General features: G+C 51.2%; 1 protein-coding gene across 1 annotated transcript in view; it reads left to right on the top strand.

The window, feature by feature from the left end:
- HECTD3 (HECT domain E3 ubiquitin protein ligase 3) overlaps positions 1-23,490 on the top strand; it is a 130,046-nt gene that overhangs the window by 26,470 nt on the left and 80,086 nt on the right. Inside the window, exons 11-15 of the mRNA XM_029618051.1 lie at positions 9,563-9,615; positions 15,141-15,205; positions 17,202-17,305; positions 21,662-21,781; positions 23,342-23,431. Of these exons, the coding sequence (XP_029473911.1) occupies positions 9,563-9,615; positions 15,141-15,205; positions 17,202-17,305; positions 21,662-21,781; positions 23,342-23,431 (432 nt within the window). The remainder of the gene's footprint in view (positions 1-9,562; positions 9,616-15,140; positions 15,206-17,201; positions 17,306-21,661; positions 21,782-23,341; positions 23,432-23,490) is intronic.

Genomic DNA, 23,490 nt, shown 5'->3' with positions numbered 1-23,490 from the left:
ATGTAATCCCTTTTCCTGTTCATATCCCGGATCAGTCCAGACAAGTGGGGTTTGTATCCCCACCAGCAGATGGAGGCAGAGAACAAAACTTTGAGGCTTTGCTACATAACCTAGAGCGCCACCTGCAGTCCCTCGGTATTTCTCTGTCTCCAGCAGATGCTAGAGGTGCAGACCTGCAGTCTGAGTGAAAGTTTAGAAAAGAAAAAGTATAGAATAGATTACAAAGAAGAGACAGGAAGAGTTAGCAGTGCTCCCTGAAGTGTTAGGTATCTTTGTGAGCCATTCCCCAGGTGGAGCAGGGGGTTGGTAATCCCTGGACTGGCTCAGCCCACGTCATCCCGGGGATCTGAAAGCCAGAGGCCCTGGTTTCCTCACTCCCTCTCCTACGCTGGGTTTGACTTATTGGTGCGGCTCCTTTAAAAAAGAAAAAAAAAAATTAAAGTGATGAATGTGGTGGTGCATTGAGCAGCTTCTGGCAGCGAACGCAGTGGGAGAAGATTAGCTGAGTGCCCAATGGGGCCGGGGATCTGGGGCTGATCGGCACTGGAGACTTGGCCATTTGCAGGCACTTTGAGAGCGCGGCTGGAGCAGGAGTGGGCCACGTGGTGGGCCTTAATGGCGCCAGCATCACAGCACAGGAGAGCTTGTCGGGCCTGTGGCTCATGGCGCGTGCCACGCAACGGTGCCACGCTCTGCAGTAACTATGCCTTGGGAGGCGAGGGATCCTCCGCAGAGGGCAGTGCGTAGTTGGAGGGTCACTTGCTTAGCGGGGGGAGTGGCAGATGCTCCCAGCGGGGCTGAAAACGCAGTGGTCTCTATGGAAGTCTGTGGCAGGAGGCCACCAGCTTCTTCAGAGATTCCCCTCCTCTGCTTTCAGCTATGGTTCAGTCATTAGTGGAGGATTTTGATTGTGGAAGGGTTCCTGATGAGGAGGTGCCTGTTGAGGAATCCGCAGTCTGGAGGAGTTTTCCATGGATTTTGTGCTGCTTCTTCACAAGGCCTATTTAGCCAAGCGGGGAGCAGTTGGGAAGCAGCCCCTGGTGGAGAAGCCACAATGTCCCCCAAGGAGGTCTAAGGTAGCCCCCATCTGGGGGGTCAGGGACCTTGTTGCGTCACCTGGGGCTGGCATGTTCTTCGGCAGAGGGGGAAAGTCGTGTTAGGGATTTGGAGGACTTGGACGATCTGCAATCACCTGGGGGTGATCCGAGAGATGACCTGGGGAATAACCTCAAAGTGGGTGATCCGAATGCCATTCCAGGAGTAAGCAAGGATGTGGGCAAGGTCCCGGTTAAGGAAGGGGATGACCCAAGGATTATCTTGTTGTTCCGGAAGAAAGAGATGAGACCTCTCATTCCCCACATTCTGGAAGAGCTAGGGATTAAAATCACCCAGGAGGAGTATGATATTGAAGGGGTGGACCCGGTTCTAGATGGCCTACAGGGTCTGCCGAAGGATTTTCTGTTGCCCAAGAAGGTGAAGAAGTTGGTAGACCGGAAATGGGATACTCTGGAGGCTGGCTTGAAGGTCAATAGGGCTATGGCAAATTTATATCCACTGACGGAGGAGACCATGGAACTATTGAGACTGCGCTAGGCGGATGCATCAGTCTCGATGGTGACCAAGAAGACGACCATCCCAGTGGCATGGTCTGCTGAGCGAAAGGATGTTCGGAACCGCAAGCTGGAAATTCAGTTGAAGAGGATGTTTTTGAGGTCTTGGCCTTGAGTCTCCAGGCAGTAGTCTGTGGTAGCCTGATGCAAAGGGCCTGTTTGCGCTAGGTGCAAAAGACACAGGAGAAGACTACCTCGATGGATCCCAATCAGGAAGCCAAGGTGACCTATGTGGCAGATATGCTGTATGATTTAGTTTGGATATCTGCCAGGAACATGGTCTCAACAGTAGCAGCTCAGAGACTCCTGTGGTTACGTAATTGGTCAGCAAATATGTGGTCCAAGTTGCAGTTGTGTAATCTTCCTTTTAAGGAAAGCTGTTGTCTGGAGATGAACAGTTGATGAAATATCTGGGGGAGTCAAAATGGAATAAGTTGCTGGAGCATAAGAAAAATATCAAGAAGGCTTTTCCATCACATTCCCACTTTCGGGATATGAGGCATTTTCGTTCTGGCAAGAGTGCCTTAGCCTCGGGACAGAAGCAGACCTCGAGAAGGCAGCGGTCCTTTCGGAGTTCCTGCAGGACTTCCAGGGATAGTTCCGGTCAGGAGACCGGAGGAGGAAAGGCCTTGCAATAAAGCATGGCTGGTCCGAGGAAGCTGTAGGAGGGAGATTGTCCCTTTTGTATGAGGAGTGGACCAAGATTTCATCGGACCAGTGAGTTCTAGAGTTGATAAAAGACGGCTACGCTTTAGAATTTTCTCGTCTGATGACAGAGGCTTTTATGGTATCCCATTGCGTATCCCGAAGCAAGCGGGAGGCAGAGGGGGATATGTTGTACTGTTTACAAAGTCTGGATGCAATTGTTTCTATTCTACCACTGGAAAAAGGGTGAGGAAGGTACTCAATCTATTTCATGGTTCCCAAGAAGGAGGCCACTTTTCGACCCATTCTGGATCTCCAGAAGGTCAACAGGGCGCTGTGGGTGCCATGTTTTTGGATGGAGACGTTACAGACAGTAGTAGCAGTGGTCCAGAGAGGAGAGGTTCTATTGTCTTTAGATCTGACCGAAGCCTATCTGCTTATATCCTTTTGGTTAGAGCACAGAGAGTTTCTGCGGTTCATGGCGCTGGAACAGCATTTCCAGCACCCCAGAGTTCTGAAGGAACTAAAAAATGAAATTTCAGACCTATTAGTAAAAATTTGTAACTTATCATTAAAATCATCCATTGTACCTGAAGACTGGAGGATAGCAAATGTAACCCCAATATTTAAAAAGGGCTCCAGGGGCGATCTGGGAAACTACAGACCGGTTAGCCTGACTTCAGTGCCAGGAAAAATAGTGGAAAGTGTTCTAAACATCAAAATCACAGAACATATAGAAAGACATGGTTTAATGGAACAAAGTCAGCATGGCTTTACCCAGGGCAAGTCTTGCCTCACAAATCTGCTTCACTTTTTTGAAGGAGTTAATAAACATGTGGATAAAGGTGAACCGGTAGATATAGTATACTTGGATTTCAGAAGGCGTTTGACAAAGTTCCTCATGAGAGGCTTCTAGGAAAAGTAAAAAGTCATGGGATAGGTGGCGATGTCCTTTCGTGGATTGCAAACTGGCTAAAAGACAGGAAACAGAGAGTAGGATTAAATGGGCAATTTTCTCAGTGGAAGGGAGTGGACAGTGGAGTGCCTCAGGGATCTGTATTGGGACCCTTACTTTTCAATATATTTATTAATGATCTGGAAAGAAATACGACGAGTGAGATAATCAAATTTGCAGATGACACAAAATTGTTCAGAGTAGTTTAATCACAAGCAGATTGTGATAAATTGCAGGAAGGCCTTGTGAGACTGGAAAATTGGGCATCCAAATGGCAGATGAAATTTAATGTGGATAAGTGCAAGGTGATGCATATAGGGAAAAATAACCCATGCTATAATTACACGATGTTGGGTTCCATATTAGGTGCTACAACCCAAGAAAGAGATCTAGGTGTCATAGTGGATAACACATTGAAATCGTCGGTTCAGTGTGCTGCGGCAGTCAAAAAAGCAAACAGAATGTTGGGAATTATTAGAAAGGGAATGGTAAATAAAACAGAAAATGTCATAATGCCTCTGTATCGCTCCATGGTGAGACCGCACCTTGAATACTGTGTACAATTCTGGTCACCGCATCTCAAAAAAGATAGAATTGCGATGGAGAAGGTACAGAGAAGGGCTACCAAAATGATAAGGGGAATGGAACAGCTCCCCTATGAGGAAAGACTAAAGAGGTTAGGACTTTTCAGCTTGGAGAAGAGATGGCTGAGGGAGGATATGAGAGGTGTTTAAAATCATGAGAGGTCTTGAACGAGTAGATGTGAATCGGTTATTTACTCTTTCGGATAGTAGAAGGACTAGGGGACACTCCATGAAGTTAGCATGGGGCACATTTAAAACTAATCGGAGAAAGTTCTTTTTTACTCAACGCACAATTAGACTCTGGAATTTGTTGCCAGAGAATGTGGTTCGTGCAGTAAGTATAGCTGTGTTTAAAAAAGGATTGGATAAGTTCTTGGAGGAGAAGTCCATTACCTGCTATTAAGTTCACTTAGAGAATAGCCACTGCCATTAGCAATGGTTACATGGAATAGACTTAGTGTTTGGGTACTTGCCAGGTTCTTATGGCCTGGATTGGCCACTGTTGGAAACAGGATGCTGGGCTTGATGGACCCTTGGTCTGACCCAGTATGGCATTTTCTTATGTTCTTATGTTCTTATGTTCCAGCTTCGGGTCCTTCCCTTCAGGTTAGCGACAGCACCAATAACATTCATGAAGGTGGTGGCGGCCCTGAGAAAGGAGGGGATTCTTGTCCACCCTTATCTGGACGACAGGCTCATGTGGGCAAAGTCCGGAGGGGAATGTTGTCAGGCGGTGTGCCAGGTGATGGGCATGTTGCAATTGATCAGCTGGGTGATAAACTTATGAGTCATTTAGTGCTGACCCAGTCGTTCGAGTGCCTGGGAGTGCGTTTTGATACCTGAGCTGGCAGAGTGTTCCTTACCCTGGAGAGCGTGGCAAAGATACAATTTCAGTACGTTTCTTGCGTCTGCCAGAGCCCAGAGCCTGGGATTATTTACATCTTCTGGACTCTATGGCTTCCACGCTATATTTGGTACCATGGGCATTTGCTCACCTATGTCCCCTCCAGAGGGCACTTTTGTTCCGTTGGAATCCGATGTCATCTGCCTTTACTCCTGCAGGGGGAATCCAGATCCAGTCTCTCGTTGTAGCTATCTCGCCACAATTTGGAGAACAAGATAGATATAGAGACTCCGGACTGGGTGATGGTGATCACGGATGCCAGCTTCAGTGGCTTGCATCTGTGGGGGACGGATGACCCAAGGTCTGTGATCACCAGCGGTCTATCAATCATTTGGAAACAAGAGCGTTTCGCAGGGCGTTGGTGTGTTTCCTCCTTCAGATCCGGGGCAAGTGGTGACAATGCAACAACTGTGACGTATATCAATCGTCAGGGTGGGATGAAGAGCCGTGCTGTGGCTCTTGAAGCTCAGGAGCGGTTTGTTTGGGCGGAGCAGTATCTGGGGGGTTAGCAGCATCGTATGTGGCCAGAGTGGACAATGTGCAGGTATCAGGTATCAGCAGGCAACAATTGGATCCGGGAGAATCGGAATTGTCAGTAGAGGCCTTGGACCTTATTAATTCTAGGTGGGGCAGTCCCCATCTGGATCTGATGGCTTCGTAGAGCAGTGCCAAGGCAGCTCGGTTCTTCAGTTGCAGACGAGGTCGGAGCCGAAGGAATAGACGCTCTGGTTGTTCCGTTTGCCAGCAGGGATTCTGCTGTGTGTCTTTCATCCATGGCCCCTAATTGGCCGCGCGTTGCGGCACATAGAGAAGCATTCAGGAAAGGTTGTACTGATTGCACCAGAGTGGCTGCATTATCCGTGGTTGGCATCTCGTAGTAGACGGGCCCTTCAGATTGGCTTATCTGCCAGGTTTGCTTCTTGGATCGAGCGGATCACTTTTGTCTCACAGCTTGGCTTTTGAGAGGAGACATTTAAGGTTGAACAGGTACTCGTAGGCTGTTGTTGCCACTTTGCTTCAGGTGATCGTCCACGTCTTTGGTATATGTCAGGGTATGGAGAGTATTTGAGACCTAGTGTGTGGGGGAAAGTCTGGAACCGTTACGGGTGGATAGCCCTCAGATTTTGGCCTTTTTACAGCAGGGCTTTTTTAAGGGCTGGCCTACAATTTGCTTCATGTATAAAGGACGGCCTTAGGTTGTCTCAGAGAAGCTACAAGGGAGTCCGTTGGTGTCACACCAGGATGTACTGTGGTTTCTGAAGGGGGTCAAGCATTTACAACCTCCGGTGAGCAGGATGTGTCTGGTGTGGAGGCTGAAACTGGTTTGGCAAGTTCTCTGTGGTCCTCTATTTGTACCATTGTGGAGGGCGACGCTAAAGGATCTCACCCTGAAGGTAGTTTTTCTGGTGGCGATTTGTTCAGCCAGGTGGATTTCAGAGCTGCAGGCTTTGTCCTGTAGGGAGCCGTTTCTGCGGATTATGGAGGATGGGATATTGTTGCCTCCGGTGCCCTCATTTATGCTGTAGGTCATTTCCTCGTTTCACCTGAACCAGTCGGTGGAGCTTCCTGAGTTTCTGAATTGGTCTTTGGGAACTCCACAGGTGAGGGAGCTTCACTTGTTGGAGGTTTGACGGATTCTGTTGCGGTATGTGAAGGTCACTAACAGTTTTCGACGGTTGGCTCATCTGTTTGGATCAAGGAAAGGAAGTAAGGCGCCTGAGGCCATGATTGCTCATTGGTTGAAGGAAGCTATGTTTTCGGCCTATTTTTGCAAAGGTCGGAAAGCTCCAGAGGGATTGCGGGTGCCCTCTGCTAGGGCACAGGCAGCCTCCTGGGCTGAGTGTCAGTTGTGTCACCACAGAAGATTGGTAGGGTGGCAACGTGGTCTTCATTGCACACTTTCACCCGGCATTACTGACTCGATGTTTGGGCGCTGGACGAGGCGATGTTTGGCAAGAGTGAGTTGAGAGCGGGTCTTTCGGGTTCCCGCACAGTGTAGAGGTACTTGGGTACATCCCATTTATCTGGACTGATTTAGGGTATGAACAGGAAAGGAAAATTGGTTATTACCTGATCATTTTCATTCCTGGAGTACCACAGATGAGTCCAGAAGTCTGTCCTCTTACTCTAGAAAGACTGTTATGACTGTGATTGGAGATATTTGATTCGATTACTGTGTATATATATTCAGAACCTATAGGACTGCCAGGTTTTTTGGATTCCTTGGTGTTTATGTGGGGCTACAGTTCACGGAGCTCCAACCCTGGTTTCGATGTTCAGCCTGAAAAGGGGGAAGATTGGATTTGAGTTACAAGTTTTTTTCACTCTGGTTTGGCTTTGGGTACAGGTCGATACTGAGGGACTGCAGGTGGCGCACTCAGTTATGTAAAGCAGAGCCTCAAAGTTTTTATTCTCTGTCGCCATCTGCTGGTAAGGATGCAAACCCCACTTGTCTGGACTGATCCGTGGTACTCCAGGAACGCAAATTAGCAGGTAAGAACCAGTTTTCCTTTCCCTTTGTCGTCATGGTTCCTGTGGGACGGTTGGGAAGTGACCCAGCTCTATTGAAACCGCAGCCTATGTCTGCATGGTGTCGCCCATCCCCCGGCCAAAATGACCCGGAAATACAAAATAGCATTTCTGCAGTCCTCTTTGTCCAGGCAGAGCAGCCCAGAGAAGTAGGTTATGCACTACAAACAGCAGATGGAGACGGAGATGAACCCACTCCTGATGCCCCTCTCATATAGCAGAGCACAGACATCTGCCTGCCAGTATTCTCCGTCTCCAGCAGATGGTGGATATGCATTTCATGCTATGGACTGAGCGTCGGAGCACATTGTGATGTTACTGTGCATTCTAAATGTCGCCCCTGCCGTTGGTCAATGACCTGTGTCTAGCGCAGTCACGTGATGCTGCCTGACAAATCACAGCTGGACTTTTCTCAGCCAGTTTCTAATGTACAATAATGACCTGAAGCTCTTTGTAAAGGGAAGTAGTTAAAGCATGGTAGGAAGTGAGAAGTGGCCGGTGTGAGAGCAGAGCAGAATGAGGACGTGCCCCCTTGCTACTCGCCATGCAAAAAAGAATATTCAGATTCTGGTTTCATCTCCACCACCAGGCACTCTGTGAAACAGCACAAAGCCCTGGAAGAAACACACTCACTACCTGCTCTACCAATCCAATACTAACACCCAGAACCCAGCATATGAAAAGGCAGCAATGCAAATATTGCAATGTGCCCTAGAACACCAGTACGCCTCCTATTGGGTGGAACAAGTTGGAAAGCAGAGCAGGCTGGACTCCTGCAGATCCCTACACAGCAAAATCCTGCCAGCAGGCCAGGGAGAATCTGGACCAGCACCAGGCCTGTCCTTTCCGTAACCTCTACCTTAACTTGATTTCTTACCCTTTTATTTTACTCATTCTGTTTATTTCTTTGGCCACACATGTAAAATTGTCCTACAATAAAGTGATCTGAATCTGTGAGCTTTAAGGGAGCTGGGAAGGAAATCAGACCACACTCTGCTCAGTAAAAGGTCTTGGGCCATTCTGGGTTTTTTTACATTCTTAACCTTCTTCCAGAGCCCCCCTCACCACATGCCCTCCCTCCATAGTGTCTCACTGTCCTCCACTATCCCAGGCCTGTCTTCCTCTCGCTCTCTCAGCTGGACCCTCCCTCTGTGTCTTCTTGCTCTCTGTCCCCCACAGTACCAGAGCCGTCTCTCTCTCCCCCTCCGTGCTCTCTGTCTCCCACAGTACCAGGGCTCTCTCTCTCTCTGTCGCTCTCCGGGCACTCTGTCCCCCACAGTACCAGGGCCGTCTCTTTCTCCCCCTCCGTGCTCTCTGTCTCCCACAGTACCAGGGCTCTCTCTCTCTCTCTCTCTCTGTGCTGTCTGTCCCCCACAGTACCAGGGCCGTCTCTCTCTCTCTCTCTCTCTCTCTCTCTCCCCCCCACAGTACCAGGGCCTTCTCTCTATCTCTCTCATCTCTCCCCCACAGTACCAGGGCCGTCTCTCTCTCTCTCCCCCCACAGTACCAGGGCCGTCTCTCTCTCTCTCCCCCACAGTACCAGGGCCGTCTCTCTCTCTCTCTCTCTCTCTCCCCCCCCCCACAGTACCAGGGCCGTCTCCTCTCTCTCTCTCTCTCTCTCTCCCCCACAGTACCAGGGCCGTCTCTCTCTCTCTCTCTCTCTCCCCCCCACAGTACCAGGGCCTTCTCTCTATCTCTCTCTCTCTCCCCCACAGTACCAGGGCCTTCTCTCTATCTCTCTCTCCCCCACAGTACCAGGGCCGTCTCTCTATCTCTCTCTCTCTCCCCCACAGTACCAGGGCCGTCTCTCGCTCTCTCCCCCACAGTACCAGGGCTGTCTCTCTCTCGCTCTCTCCCCCACAGTACCAGGGTTGTCTCTCTCTCGCTCTCTCCCCCACAGTACCAGGGCCGTCTCTCTCTCTCTCTCTCCCCCACAGTACTAGGGCCGTCTCTCTCTCTCTCTCTCTCCCCCACAGTACCAGGGCCGTCTCTCTCTCTCTCTCTCTCTCTGTCCCCCACAGTACCAGGGCCGTCTCTCTCTCTCTCTCTCTCTGTCCCCCACAGTACCAGGGCCGTCTCTCTCTCTCTCTCTCTCTGTCCCCCACAGTACCAGGGCCGTCTCTCTCTCTCTCTGTCCCCCACAGTACCAGGGCCGTCTCTCTCTCTCTCCCCCCCCACCCTCAAGCTTGGCCTTCCCCTGTAGCTTCTTGCTGTTTGTCCTCCACAGTCCCTGGGCCCTCTCACTCTTTCGTCCCCTTGCTCCCTCTCTCCATCAAGGTGATTCTCGAGAGGGGATTCTTTCCAGCCCCTTAAAGTGTTTTTTATATTCCCCCAGGTATATGAAGGGCTGAAGCCATCCGATAAGTTTGAGAAGGCTTTGGATTACAGGTGTGTAAATAAACAGTGATCTGAGAGGCTGACCCTCCAACCCAGGAGCGATCACAAGGTTACTAACCATCTCCCAAGCTAAATGCTGCATTAGAACTGCTTAAAAATATTTTCATATAATTCTGCGTAGACACTGGGAGGCCAATGGTGAAACGTTACTTAGCCAGATAAGTGGTGGCTGCTGAACATCTGGCTGTGTTTCTTGGCCGCCATTTAACCAAATAAGTCACTTATCTGGCTTAATAGGTAGCGGGATAGCAGCCCTTCTGGGTGTGGTACAGCCAGTTGTACACCAAGGGGTATTGAACCAAGCACGTGTGCTCTTCTAAGGGTTACACAGCTTGCCTGTTTTCTGTTTTGCCTAAGTTTAACAGTCTGATTTAATATAACTTTCCTGTTTGTACCCCGGATCAGTCCAGACAAGTGGGTTTTTGATAATAAAAATATTTCCGGCACTGCCACCTGCAGTCCCTCGGTGTTTATCTTCTCCAGCAGATGGTAGAGGTGCAGACCTGCACCCTGGAGAATTAAAAAAGAAAGAAAAGAAGACAGAACAGGATTATTGTCTTCTGGAAAAAAAAAAAAAAAAGAGTAGGGGGTGCGGACGCTGACCAGCCGGGGGAGGAGAAGGTGAGCGAACGGTTAAGGCCCACCGGGCATCTGGGTCGGGGGCAGCTTCAGTGCTGGCTGTTGGCAGGCAGTTTCCCATCGAGCGGGAGGTACATCTGACCCAGATAAGCCTGAAGTGCTCGCATAGTGCCAGCGGCCTGGGCACGTGGCAGGTGCTGCAAGGCCGCGAGGAGAACAGTTCCTGATAAAGTTATTTATTTATTTGGCATTTTTCTATACCGATATTCTCGTAAACAAGTTACAAATCACCTCGGTTTACATTTGAACAATAAACTTTGCACAAGGATGCATTACATTGAACAGGGCGATCAAGGCTTGGAGCCAAGCAAAACCGGGAAAAACAATTAGATAACTTGGTACGAGTGATACAGCTGAGGAACAAGTGGTGGAATATCTCTCCTCAGAGTGGCTTTCTTGTGATGCGGTTCAACAACGTTGCCTAATCTGAACCGTAATGTTCAACCGAGTTGGGCAAAAGCTTCACCAAACAGCCATGTCTTTAATCTTTTCTTAAAGTTGTTTGGGCAGTTGTAGCACATGATGTGGCAGATGCGCGCATAATGGCGGCAGCTGCGAGACACGGCAAGTGCTGCAAACGTGGTGAGGGGAAGAGCGCATGCTTAGGAAGACAGCTGCGGGATGCAGCTAGTGCTACAAAGCTGATGGAAGAAGAGTACGCACCTGAGTGTGAGCGAGTGATGCGGCAGCTGCGGGATGCAGCTAGTGCTACAGAGCTGATGGAAGAAGAGTACGCACCTGAGTGTGAGCGAGCGATGCGGCAGCTGCGGGATGCAGCTAGTGCTACAGAGCTGATGGAAGAAGAGTACGCACCTGAGTGTGAGCGAGCGATGCGGCAGCTGCGAGACACGCAAGTGCTGCAAACGTGGTGAGGGGAAGAGCGCATGCTTAGGAAGACAGCTGCGGGATGCTGCTAGTGCTACAAAGCTGTTGGAAGAAGAGTACGCACCTGAGTGTGAGCGAGCGATGCGGCAGCTGTGGGATGCTGCTAGTGCTACAAAGCTGTTGGAAGAAGAGTACGCACCTGAGTGTGAGCGAGCGATGCGGCAGCTGCGAGACACGGCAAGTGCTGCAAACGTGGTGAGGGGAAGAGCGCATGCTTAGGAAGACAGCTGCGGGATGCAGCTAGTGCTACAAAGCTGATGGAAGAAGAGTACGCACCTGAGTGTGAGCGAGTGATGCGGCAGCTGCGGGATGCAGCTAGTGCTACAGAGCTGATGGAAGAAGAGTACGCACCTGAGTGTGAGCGAGCGATGCGGCAGCTGCGAGACACGGCAAGTGCTGCAAACGTGGTGAGGGGAAGAGTGCATGCTTAGGAAGACAGCTGCGGGATGCTGCTAGTGCTACAAAGCTGTTGGAAGAAGAGTACGCACCTGAGTGTGAGCAAGCGATGCGGCAGCTGCGGGATGCAGCTAGTGCTACAAAGCTGTTGGAAGAAGAGAAGAAGAGTACCACTTGAGTGTGAGCGAGCGATGTGGCAGCTGTGGGATGCGACAAGTGCTGCAGGGCCTGCGAAGAGATAGAGAAACGCTGGGGCAGCGCGGGTTAGAACTGTCACTCAGTTGGCTGCAGCAGGCGAGAGGGCCAGGCTGTCACACGTGGGGACGGCGGCCATTTTGTCATCGCCTGGTAATTAGCAGCAGAATCAGGGAAGGGGAGGGATTCCCTACCCCCTTTATCGCCGGCCGCATATGATTTCTCGGTGGACCCAGAGAAGCGGTGATGAAGCTGGGAAGCCCATGACGGAATATTGCGGCAGCTTTTCAGGAATTACCTCAGACCTTGTCCTTTTATGACATAAAGTTTATTTTAGCAAAAGAAAAAAAAAGCAGGGGCAGCAGCAGGCAAGCGTTGCTCCACTGGGGCCTCGGCGATAGGTTAAGGTGGGGAGGGTAGGCAAGACTCTCGGGGAGGGTCGAATGCCTTTTCCCGCCTGTTAGACCTTCAAGGTCATTGGCGCGGTGAGGTAGACACAGCAATGACGACGTTTTCTTCCTTGGAAAGGAGACCCTGGAGCTTTATTGCTTAAGGTGGAGGCTTCGGTCTCGGCGGTGGCCAAGAAGAGAACCATTTCCGTGGCAGGGTCGGCCACGCTGAAGGATGCCCAAGTCTGAAAACTGGAGAATCAGCTGAAGAGGATGCGGGCGGCGCTCTGTGGCAGCCTTAGGCGAAGGGCCTGTCTGCCCTGGATGCAGAAAGTACAGGAGGAGTCTTCCCCTTCGACTGATTCCAGGCAGGCAGCCCGGCTGGAGGCTAGGGTGGCCTGTGTGGTGGATGCGCTGCATGTTTGGTTTGGATGTCCACCAGGAGCATGGTCTCTGCGGTGGCAGCGTTGAGACTCCTTGGTTGCTCCAAGTCACAACGCTGCAGTCTTCCTTTTAAAGGCAAACTGTTGTTCGGGGAGGACCTGGAACAACTGATGAAGCCTTTGGAGGAGTCTAAGGGGAATACGTTGCCGGAGGATAAGAAGAGCGGCAAGATGGCTTTCTCATCCTGCTTCCGGGGTATGAGGAGATTTCGCTCCAGCAAGAATTCTTCTCCAAGTGGTGACTTTCCGAAGAGAAACGACACATTCCTTAGTGACGTCCCAACACCGCTCCCCAACCAAGTTATAGCAGAGCATTCCCAGCCTCTGCTCTTCATGAAACTTTCGTACGTTCTTTATTGTTCCGGCGTTTTGTAGGAGCTCGTTCAGTCTCTAGACTCCTCTTCCAAGCTAGGTGATTTCGGAGGTGTTCAATAAGCACTTTATTATACGGTGGTCAGAAAAGGCAGAGGGTACAGTCTGAACCTACGCTGTACAGGCAGATGCTTGCATTCAGCTTTTCCGTGTATCCTGGGTGTCTTGGAAAGTGGTTGTTTTATCGAGGCCCTTAGGGTAGATGTAACTACCAGGATGAGCATGGATTACCATATCATGAAACCCCTGAGGACTGCTGTTGTCCTCATATAGTTGAAATGGACCTGCTTTTCCCTCCATGCAGGCTATCACCATCCCTTCTCCGGGGGGTGTGAGGTACTAACGGATGGAGATGGCCACCACTACCCCAGCCCCCAGCCCTCAGCCCTCATTAGACAAAGTTTAGTCCAATAGGGACCTTTACATGGTATCCGAGACTTGAATCAAGAGACAGAAACAAACATATTCATAGCCTAGGATAAACTAACTGAAAGATAATACTCAGTCAAATGTTGTCATGTCACTTGAGCTTGTAGAGGGTGAGAGAGTACTCGGGTGGAGCCGTGGCTATGTGAGGATCCCCCGGATAGCCTACGCAGTCTTCCTGGTTGTTTTCCTGCCCTTTGCCAGGCGGGGAAGGGTGTAGTAGTAGTCGGTATTCTGTGTTCTTTGGCCGGGAGGTTGAGCGCTGATATAGCCACATGGAGTAAGTACAAGGTGGGCTTCAGCTGGGGTCGTTATTTTGTGTGTAACCCCGTCCAAGGTAACTGAAAGCCCGAAAGGTTGCAGTCAGCGGTATTTAGTGTTGTTGTTTCTGAGAAAAGTAGTGGCTTCTCGCACCGATTGCCTGTTTTGTAACGTAGCGGTGGTGGAGAGATCTGGGTAGACAGATCCATTCCAGTTAGGCTGTGATCTGGCCACCTGCGCTACTTGTTCTTTCGTAGGGTAGTCAGAGAAACAAACTTTGATATCCCGACTGCGATTGGGCATAGGGGATCTTATTGCCCTGTGCGCCCTGTCATATTTTATATCGGGAGCATTATAGTCAGGCCCGGGGTTAGTCTCTGAGAGCAGATGTAGACAGAAACCTCTGACATGCTCATGGCAGTCTTATTCTGTCTGGGAGTCTTGAAATCCACGAAATCTCAAATTTCCTCGGCGTGCCCTGTTTCAAGATCAGCTATTTTGGCTTGTAGTGGCTGTGGCACAAGCAGATTTATTTTCTTTAGCGAACTCTGCTTGGCTGTCCACACGGGTATCTAATTCGCCAACACGATGCCCCAGGGAGCTGATCTCTTCTTTTACGTCTTCTACACGCGCCATTAATTCCTGGCGGCAGGTTTTTATATCTGCCCGTATAATCGCGAACCACTCTCTAAACTCGTCACGTGTGGGATGTTCGGACAGGTTAGAGCTTACGGATTCAGTTATCGGCTCGGAGTCCGCAATCGGCCGCCATCTTGGGATGTCGGCTCAGCAGCTTCCAGGCCTCCAATCGCGCGACGGCCGTCTTTGCTGAACGAGAAGCGCTGGAAGTCGGGATTTTTTTTTCCGCTGCCATTATTGTACTCACGTCAGTTTGAGTATATCTTAGTGGTGCCTGGTTTGTAAAATACGCATGGATGGAGTCTGATGGTTAGGCAGCCATCTCTAGCCATGACGTCACTGCCCCGAGACTTTGATTCTTGTTTTAATGTTGTGTTTTTATGTTGATTGTATACAGCTACTTAATAAACATTAAATAAAAATAAAACTTATCCAGCTAAGTAGAGACTTGAACATGGATATTCAGCAGGATAACTGTGTTGCTGAGTATCCCATTTAAGTTAACAGGATAAGTCTTATCCCGATAATTTAAATAAACATTTAATTCTGAATATTTGGCCCTGTTTGTCAGGAAAGCATTGGCAGAGCTGTGTGTGGGGTCTCAGTACTGGAATAGCAGGGGGGAGGACAGGGCAGGAGTGAGATGCATTGACAGGGCTGTATGTGGGGTTGGGTCTCAGCCCTGAAATAGCAGGGGGTGCTGCAGGGCAGGAGGGAGGTGCATGGGCAGAGCTGTGTGTGGGGTCTCAGTACTGGAATAGCAGGAGGTGCTGCAGGGCAGGAGTGAAGTATGTTGGCAGAGCTGTTTGGGGGGGGGGGGTCTCAGCTGTGGCTGGGGACTGCCAACTCGTCTGTTCTTCATCTCTTTCAGGTGGCCAGGGGGCTATGACCAGTGGTGGGAGTGTAAATTCATCACAGAAGGAATCATTGATCAAGGTGAGACTATGTCCTGTGGGCAGCTGTCCATCGGGCTGTCCACTGTCACATCCATGAAAGATCCCAGTGCTCTATGATCCTGGAAGGTGACAAAACATGCTGGGTATAAAGGCCCCGTAACTAGAAGGAAAGCTTCCTGTGACTGAAAGGGCTGCTGACACTGCAAGGTCAGCAGGAGAACCCCAAAGATGGTCTCCTCCATATAGGAGGGGAGCCCCAGCTCCTACACACGGGTTCTGTATTGTCCGTCTGTCCTAGCACCTGCAGCCAACTTTGAGATGAAAAAATGGTTTCAGCAATATTGTGCACCAGCAAGCCACACCCGGGCATGAGAGAAAAAGATGGAAAGCACAGACGTCCGTAACAATAACATTTGTCTCGGCAGCTTCTAGAGTTACTCAGACAAACCTGAGATTTGAATATTTTCCCCTTCTGTCACCCACACAAAATTTAGTTGGATAAAAAAAAGCGGTGATAGAGGCATTCCAGGGGCTTGCTTAAATTTTAGCCGGTGAGTGCTGACAGCGGTCAGAAAAATGCCCACCCTATAGTGGGATAATATTAAGTGGAGCACTTCTCCAGCCATGTTCCACCGAATATCTGAGGAAAGTTACCCACATAACGTTAAGTGGATAAATGTTCCATGTGTGCCACTGAATATCTGGAAAAAGCTACTCAGATGCTTTAAGTGGAGCACTTATCCAGCTATGTTCCACTGAATATCTGGGGAAAGTTATCTGGATAATGTTAAGTGGAGCACAGTAGTTTAGGGGTACACAATTTATCAAACTTTGTTTTGACAGGTGGCCAAGCCCACTTCTGGGTTAAGCCCTGCCCACTGACCCTCCTCTCAGCCAATCAACGTTCACGTCCAGGTTAATCCCAACCCCTTCCCTGCCCTATCCCCGCCCCTTTGACATCCATCATAGCCCTGCCCACGCCCCATCCCTTTTGGTCCCTTTGTGATTTTGTCATTTCTGGAGGCGCCCCCCTGTCTACTCCTTGTGGATGCCGCAGACCAGAACCGGAAATACGTTTTTCAAGATGGCGGCAGGGGCCTGGAGATAGGAAATGAAATGACTTGCATTCAAGATGGCGGCTGTTGTGGAGGAGCTGGAAATGCCATCACAGCTGCGCATGCACAGTAAAACCAAACCAAAACAAAGCACATTTGGATCGTGAACCCTGCTGCAGGCAGCCATCTTGGAATACCGTCACAGGCCATGACATCATTCCTGCACACGCTCAGACCATTTGTTTACAAGGTGAGAGCAGAGAGGGCAGCCATGTTCAAGGAAGCAAGCTCAGTAAGCAGCGGGGGTTTCAAACGGTAGTTAATATCAGTCATTAAAATAAAACGAAAATCCTTGTTTTCTTTTGCCCCAAGCCATACTTTTTTGTGCTGATTTTTTTTTTCTTTTTTTTAATCAAACTCAGGGCTGTTTGAGAAAAGAAAACTTTTTTTTTTAAACTGTAAATTCATCGAAGCAGAGAACTTTGTTGCTTTCTGTAAGAGAGAGAAAAGCGACTACTCCCACCCCTCATCCCCCTTCCTCCATCCTTGTGCAGTTCGCACAGACGGCAGTCCCCACCTCCCCAACATACTCGCAGCAATGAGAAAGGCAAATGCATTTCAGGGCTCAGAGGTGGAGTCTCTCCATTTTTTTTTAATATTTAAAACTAAAAAAGATAGACTTAGCCAGGATTATATTTATGAACAGACGTCAGATGGATAATTCTAAAAAAAAATAAAAATGAGTAGAAGCCAGACCATATTATTTGTTTTGAGAAAAGTTTCCCGGATAAGGTTAAGTGGAGAACTTAAGCTGTGTTTCACGGATACCTGGGGAATGTTACCCGGGTAATGCTTATCCAGCTGTGTCCCACTGAATATCCAGGTAACGTTCCTGCTTAGCAGCCCACTGAATATGCACCTAAGTGAGTAAGTAGCAGTTATGGGAGTGTTGACTTGTTTTCTCTGTTTGCTTCCTGTGAGGTGGTGGATTCCGGGACAGCTTGGCTGACGTATCTGAGGAGCTGTGTCCCAGCTCGGCTGACGGTCCAGTGCCTTTACCTTACTTCATCCGCACTTCCAACCAGGTAACTGCACTGCTCCTGACCATGCAAGGTTTATCCTGTGACTTATCTAGCATGTTACATGGGCTACTGGTAGCCCAATGTTTGCAGCCAAATGAGAAACTTTGAGGAGAATGTAATAGGAAACAGTGTGAGCAGGAAGCCATGTAACAAGGAGTTAATAAATTATTACACAGCAGATCCTCTGCTGGAAGCCATGCATATAACACAAGGGGTTAATACATTATTACACAGCAGATCCTCTGCTGGAAGCCATGCATATAACACAAGGGGTTAATACATTATTACACAGGAGATCATCTGCTGGAAGCCATGCATATAACACAAGGGGTTAATATGTTATTACACAGCAGATCCTCTGCTGGAAGCCATGCACATAACACAAGGGGTTAATACATTATTACACAGCAGATCCTCTGCAGGAAGCCATGCATATAACACAAGGGGTTAATACATTATTACATAGGTAGATCCTCTGCTGGAAGCCATGCATATAACACAAGGGGTTAATACATTATTACATAGGTAGATCCTCTGCTGGAAGCCATGCATATAACACAAGGGGTTAATACATTATTACATAGGTAGATCCTCTGCTGGAAGCCATGCATATAACACAAGGGGTTAATATATTATTACACAGCAGATCCTCTACTGGAAGCCGTGCATATAACACAAGAGGTTAATACATTATCCTCTGCAGGAATACATTATCCTCTGCAGGAAGCCATTCATATAATACAAGGGGTTAATATATTATTACACAGCAGATCCTCTGCAGGAAGCCATGCATATAACACAAGGGGTTAATACATTACATCACAGCAGATTCTCTGCCATCTGTAAACTACTACTATTACCTCACATTTCTATAGCGCTATACGACATACGCAGCGCTGTGCAAACACACAAAAAAGACAATCCCTGCTCTATAGAGCTTACAGTTTAATAAGCCAAACATACAGGACAAGAGACTTGGGGTATTTCATAAAACAAGACAATGGTTAAAAAAGAAAGTTAGTTAATGAGGCTAAAAGCAGATGATCAGGCCTAAGATTTAAAAGCTGCTTCAAAAAGTTGGGTCTTTATATGGGATTTAAACACAGCGAGAGAGGGCATATGACGCACCAATTCAGAAAGACTATTCCAAGCACACGGGGAGCCAGGTGGAAAGCACGGAGTCGGGAATTGATGGTAGAAGAGAAGGGCATAGACAGGAGTGACTTGTCTGATGAGGGGTGTAGAGAGATAAGAGAGGAGAGGTAGTGAGGAGCTGCAGAGTGAAGGCTCTTGTAGATGAGAAAGAGGAGCTTGAACTGTATGTGGGAGTGGATAGGGAGCAAATGCAGTGACTTCAGAAGAGGAGTGGTACATGTGTGGCGAGTTTGGCAAACGATAAGTCATGCAGCTGAATTTAGGGCAGATTGCAGGGAGAGAGATGGCTCCCCGGGAGACCTGTGAGGAGCAGGCTGTGATGAGAGAGTGGATAGGGGTTCTGGTAATGTGATCAGAAAGGAAGGGGCAGATTTTGGTGATGTTAAAGAGAAAGAAATGGCAGGTTTTAGCCGAGTTTGGAATATGCGTAGGGAAGGAGAGAGGAGTTGAAGATTATTCCTAGGTTACGGGCTGAGGGGACCTGGAGGATGACCATGTTATCCACAGAAAGAGGGAAAGGCGGAAGAGGGGAGGTGGGCTTGGGGGGAGATAAGGAGCTCTGTCTTGGCCATGTTGGGTTTAAGATGGCGGCAGGACATCCAGACAGCAATGTCAGACAAGCAGGCTGAGATCCGAGATTGGATTTCTGGTGTAGAAAGATAGATCTGGTAGGTAACCTCTAGAAAGTAGTGCGAAAAAAGAAAAAAATCAGAAAACATTAACTGTGAGACTGCCCCCAATGAGTGCTGACTGCCTCCTGTCCTATGACTGCCCCCAATGAGTGCTGACTGCCTCCTGTCCTATGACTGCCCCCAATGAGTGCTGACTGCCTCCTGTCCTATGACTGCCCCCAATGAGTGCTGACTGCTTCCTGTCCTATGACTGCCCCCAATGAGTGCTGACTGCCTCCTGTCCTATAACTGCCCCCAATGAGTGCTGACTGCCTCCTGTCCTATGACTGCCCCCAATGAGTGCTGACTGCCTCCTGTCCTATAACTGCCCCCAATGAGTGCTGACTGCTTCCTGTCCTATGACTGCCCCCAGTAATTGCTGACTGCCTCCTGTCCTATGACTGCCCCCAGTAATTGCTGACTGCCTCCTGTCCTATGACTGCCCCCAGTAAGTGCTGACTGCCTCCTGTCCTATAACTGCCCCCAGTAAGTGCTGACTGCCTCCTGTCCTATAACTGCCCCCAATGAGTGCTGACTGACTCCTGTCCTATAACTGCCCCCAGTGGGTGCTGACTGACTCCTGTCCTATAACTGCCCCCAGTGGGTGCTGACTGCCTCCTGTCCTATAACTGCCCCCAGTGGGTGCTGACTGCCTCCTGTCCTATAACTGCCCCCAATGAGTGCTGACTGCCTCCTGTCCTATGACTGCCCCCAGTGGGTGCTGACTGCCTCCTGTCCTATGACTGCCCCCAGTGGGTGCTGACTGCCTCCTGTCCTATAACTGCCCCCAGTGAGTGCTGACTGCCTCCTGTCCTATGACTGCCCCTGGTGAGTGCTGACTGCATCCTGTCCTATGACTGCCCCTGGTGAGTGCTGACTGCATCCCGTCCTGTGACTGCCCCTGGTGAGCGCTGACTGCCTCCTGTCCTATGACTGCCCCTGGTGAGCGCTGACTGCCTCCTGTCCTATGACTGCCCCCAGTGGGTGCTGACTGCCTCCTGTCCTATAACTGCCCCCAGTGGGTGCTGACTGCCTCCTGTCCTATAACTGCCCCCAGTGAGTGCTGACTGCCTCCTGTCCTATAACTGCCCCCAGTGAGTGCTGACTGCATCCTGTCCTATGACTGCCCCTGGTGAGCGCTGACTGCATCCCGTCCTGTGACTGCCCCTGGTGAGCGCTGACTGCCTCCTGTCCTATGACTGCCCCTGGTGAGCGCTGACTGCCTCCTGTCCTATGACTGCCCCTGGTGAGCGCTGACTGCCTCCTGTCCTATAACTGCCCCCCTGGTGAGCACTGACTGCCTCCTGTCCTATGACTGCCCCCAGTGAGTGCTGACTGCCTCCTGTCCTGTGACTGCCCCTGGTGAGCGCTGACTGCCTCCTATCCTATGACTGCCCCTGGTGAGCGCTGACTGCCTCCTGTCCTATAACTGCCCCCCTGGTGAGCACTGACTGCCTCCTGTCCTGTGACTGCCTCCTGTCCTGTGACTGCATCCCATCCTGTGACTGCCCCTGGTGAGCACTGACTGCCTCCTGTCCTGTGACTGCCCCCGGTGAGTGCTGACTGCCTCCTGTCCTATAACTGCCCCCAGTGAGCGCTGACTGCCTCCTGTCTTGTGACTGCCCCCAGTGAGCGCTGACTGCCTCCTGTCTTGTGACTGCCTCCTGTCCTGTGACTGCATCCCATCCTGTGACTGCCCCTGGTGAGCGCTGACTGCCTCCTATCCTATGACTGCCCCTGGTGAGCGCTGACTGCCTCCTGTCCTATAACTGCCCCCCTGGTGAGCACTGACTGCCTCCTGTCCTGTGACTGCCTCCTGTCCTGTGACTGCATCCCATCCTGTGACTGCCCCTGGTGAGCACTGACTGCCTCCTGTCCTGTGACTGCCCCAGTGAGCGCTGACTGCCTCCTGTCTTGTGACTGCCCCCAGTGAGCGCTGACTGCCTCCTGTCTTGTGACTGCCCCCAGTGAGCGCTGACTGCCTCCTGTCTTGTGACTGCCTCCTGTCCTGTGACTGCATCCCATCCTGTGACTGCCCCTGGTGAGCGCTGACTGCATCCCATCCTGTGACTGCCCCCGGTGAGCGCTGACTGCCTCCTGTCCTATAACTGCCCCCAGTGAGTGCTGACTGCCTCCTGTCCTATAACTGCCCCCAGTGAGTGCTGACTGCCTCCTGTCCTATAACTGCCCCCAGTGAGTGCTGACTGCCCCCTGTCCTATAACTGCCCCCAGTGAGTGCTGACTGCCTCCTGTCCTATAACTGCCCCCCTGGTGAGCGCTGACTGCCCCCTGTCCTGTGACTGCCCCCGGTGAGCGCTGACTGCCCCCTGTCCTGTGATGCCCCCCTGGTGAGTGCTGACTGCCCCCTGTCCTGTGACTGCCCCCCGGTGAGCGCTGACTGCCCCCTGTCCTGTGACTGCCCCCCGGTGAGCGCTGACTGCCTCCTGTCCTATAACTGCCCCCGGTGAGCGCTGACTGCCCCCTGTGTCTGCAGCACAGCTCCTGAGGCTCTGCTCTTTGCCTTTTCTTGCAGGGTAACAGCACGGGGGAAGGTCGGGATATGTATGTGCCCAACCCATCCTGCCGGGACTTTGCCAGGTACGAGTGGATCGGGCAGCTGATGGGTGCGGCTCTGAGAGGCAAGGAATTCCTGGTGAGTACGGCCACGCCCAGCCTCCTCTGCCTCTGCCGCTGTGACGTCCTTCTCCCTGTCTTTCCCTTAGAGAGGTGGCCTGCTCCAGCCTTCAGTTTCTCACTCAGGAGACAGAAACCTTCGAGTAATTTCATGGCCTTAAGAGCTGTAATGTATCTAGGCCTGATTTCCTTTCGCCTTGGGTAGGTTCCTGCATCCCTCTTGCTTTGTAAAAGGGTTGAGTGCTTGTCATGAAGTACCAGTGGGGGAGGGGTGCTGAAAGGTTTGGGACAAGCTCCGTCTCTCTGCTCTTCTCCCCCAGGTCCTGGCATTACCCGCTTTCGTCTGGAAGCAGTCACTGGGGTGGGGGAGGGGGAGGGGGTGCTGAGAGGTTTGGGGTGAGCTCCGTCTCTCTGCTCTTCTCCCCCAGGTCCTGGCATTACCCGCTTTCGTCTGGAAGCAGTCACTGGGGTGGGGGAGTGGGAGGGGGTGCTGAAGGTTTGGGGTGAGCTCCGTCTCTCTGCTCTTCTCCCCCAGGTCCTGGCATTACCCGCTTTCGTCTGGAAGCAGTCACTGGGGAGGGGGAGGGGGTGCTGAAAGGTTTGGGGTGAGCTCCGTCTCTCTGCTCTTCTCCCCCAGGTCCTGGCATTACCCGCTTTCGTCTGGAAGCAGCTCACTGGGGTGGGGGAGGGGGAGGGGGTGCTGAGAGGTTTGGGGTGAGCTCCGTCTCTCTGCTCTTCTCCCCCAGGTCCTGGCATTACCCGCTTTCGTCTGGAAGCAGTCACTGGGGAGGGGGAGGGGGTGCTGAAAGGTTTGGGGTGAGCTCCGTCTCTCTGCTCTTCTCCCCCAGGTCCTGGCATTACCCGCTTTCGTCTGGAAGCAGCTCACTGGGGTGGGGGAGGGGGAGGGGGTGCTGAGAGGTTTGGGGTGAGCTCCGTCTCTCTGCTCTTCTCCCCCAGGTCCTGGCATTACCCGCTTTCGTCTGGAAGCAGTCACTGGGAGGGGGAGGGGGTGCTGAAAGGTTTGGGGTGAGCTCCGTCTCTCTGCTCTTCTCCCCCAGGTCCTGGCATTACCCGCTTTTGTCTGGAAGCAGTCACTGGGGGGGGGAGGGGGTGCTGAGAGGTTTGGGGTGAGCTCCGTCTCTCTGCTCTTCTCCCCCAGGTCCTGGCATTACCCGCTTTCGTCTGGAAGCAGTCACTGGGGTGGGGGAGGGGGTGCTGAGAGGTTTGGGGTGAGCTCCGTCTCTCTTCTCTTCTCCCCCAGGTCCTGGCATTACCCGCTTTTGTCTGGAAGCAGTCACTGGGGTGGGGGAGGGGGAGGGGGTGCTGAGAGGTTTGGGGTGAGCTCCGTCTCTCTGCTCTTCTCCCCCAGGTCCTGGCATTACCCGCTTTCGTCTGGAAGCAGTCACTGGGGAGGGGGAGGGGGTGCTGAAAGGTTTGGGGTGAGCTCCGTCTCTCTGCTCTTCTCCCCCAGGTCCTGGCATTACCCGCTTTCGTCTGGAAGCAGTCACTGGGGTGGGGGAGGGGGAGGGGGTGCTGAGAGGTTTGGGGTGAGCTCCGTCTCTCTGCTCTTCTCCCCCAGGTCCTGGCATTACCCGCTTTCGTCTGGAAGCAGCTCACTGGGGAGGTCGTCACCTGGAGTAAAGACTTCACTGCAGTGGATTCAGTACTGGTGAGTGGAAATCTTTCCTGCTGATCTCGTGCACCCTTTAGACGGGTCCTGACGGAGCT

Source organism: Rhinatrema bivittatum, chromosome 10, assembly GCF_901001135.1.
Source record: "Rhinatrema bivittatum chromosome 10, aRhiBiv1.1, whole genome shotgun sequence".
In the NCBI taxonomy this organism is placed as follows: domain Eukaryota; kingdom Metazoa; phylum Chordata; class Amphibia; order Gymnophiona; family Rhinatrematidae; genus Rhinatrema; species Rhinatrema bivittatum.
Note: the sequence above shows the minus strand (reverse complement) of the source record. Positions and strands in the feature narration are given on the sequence as shown.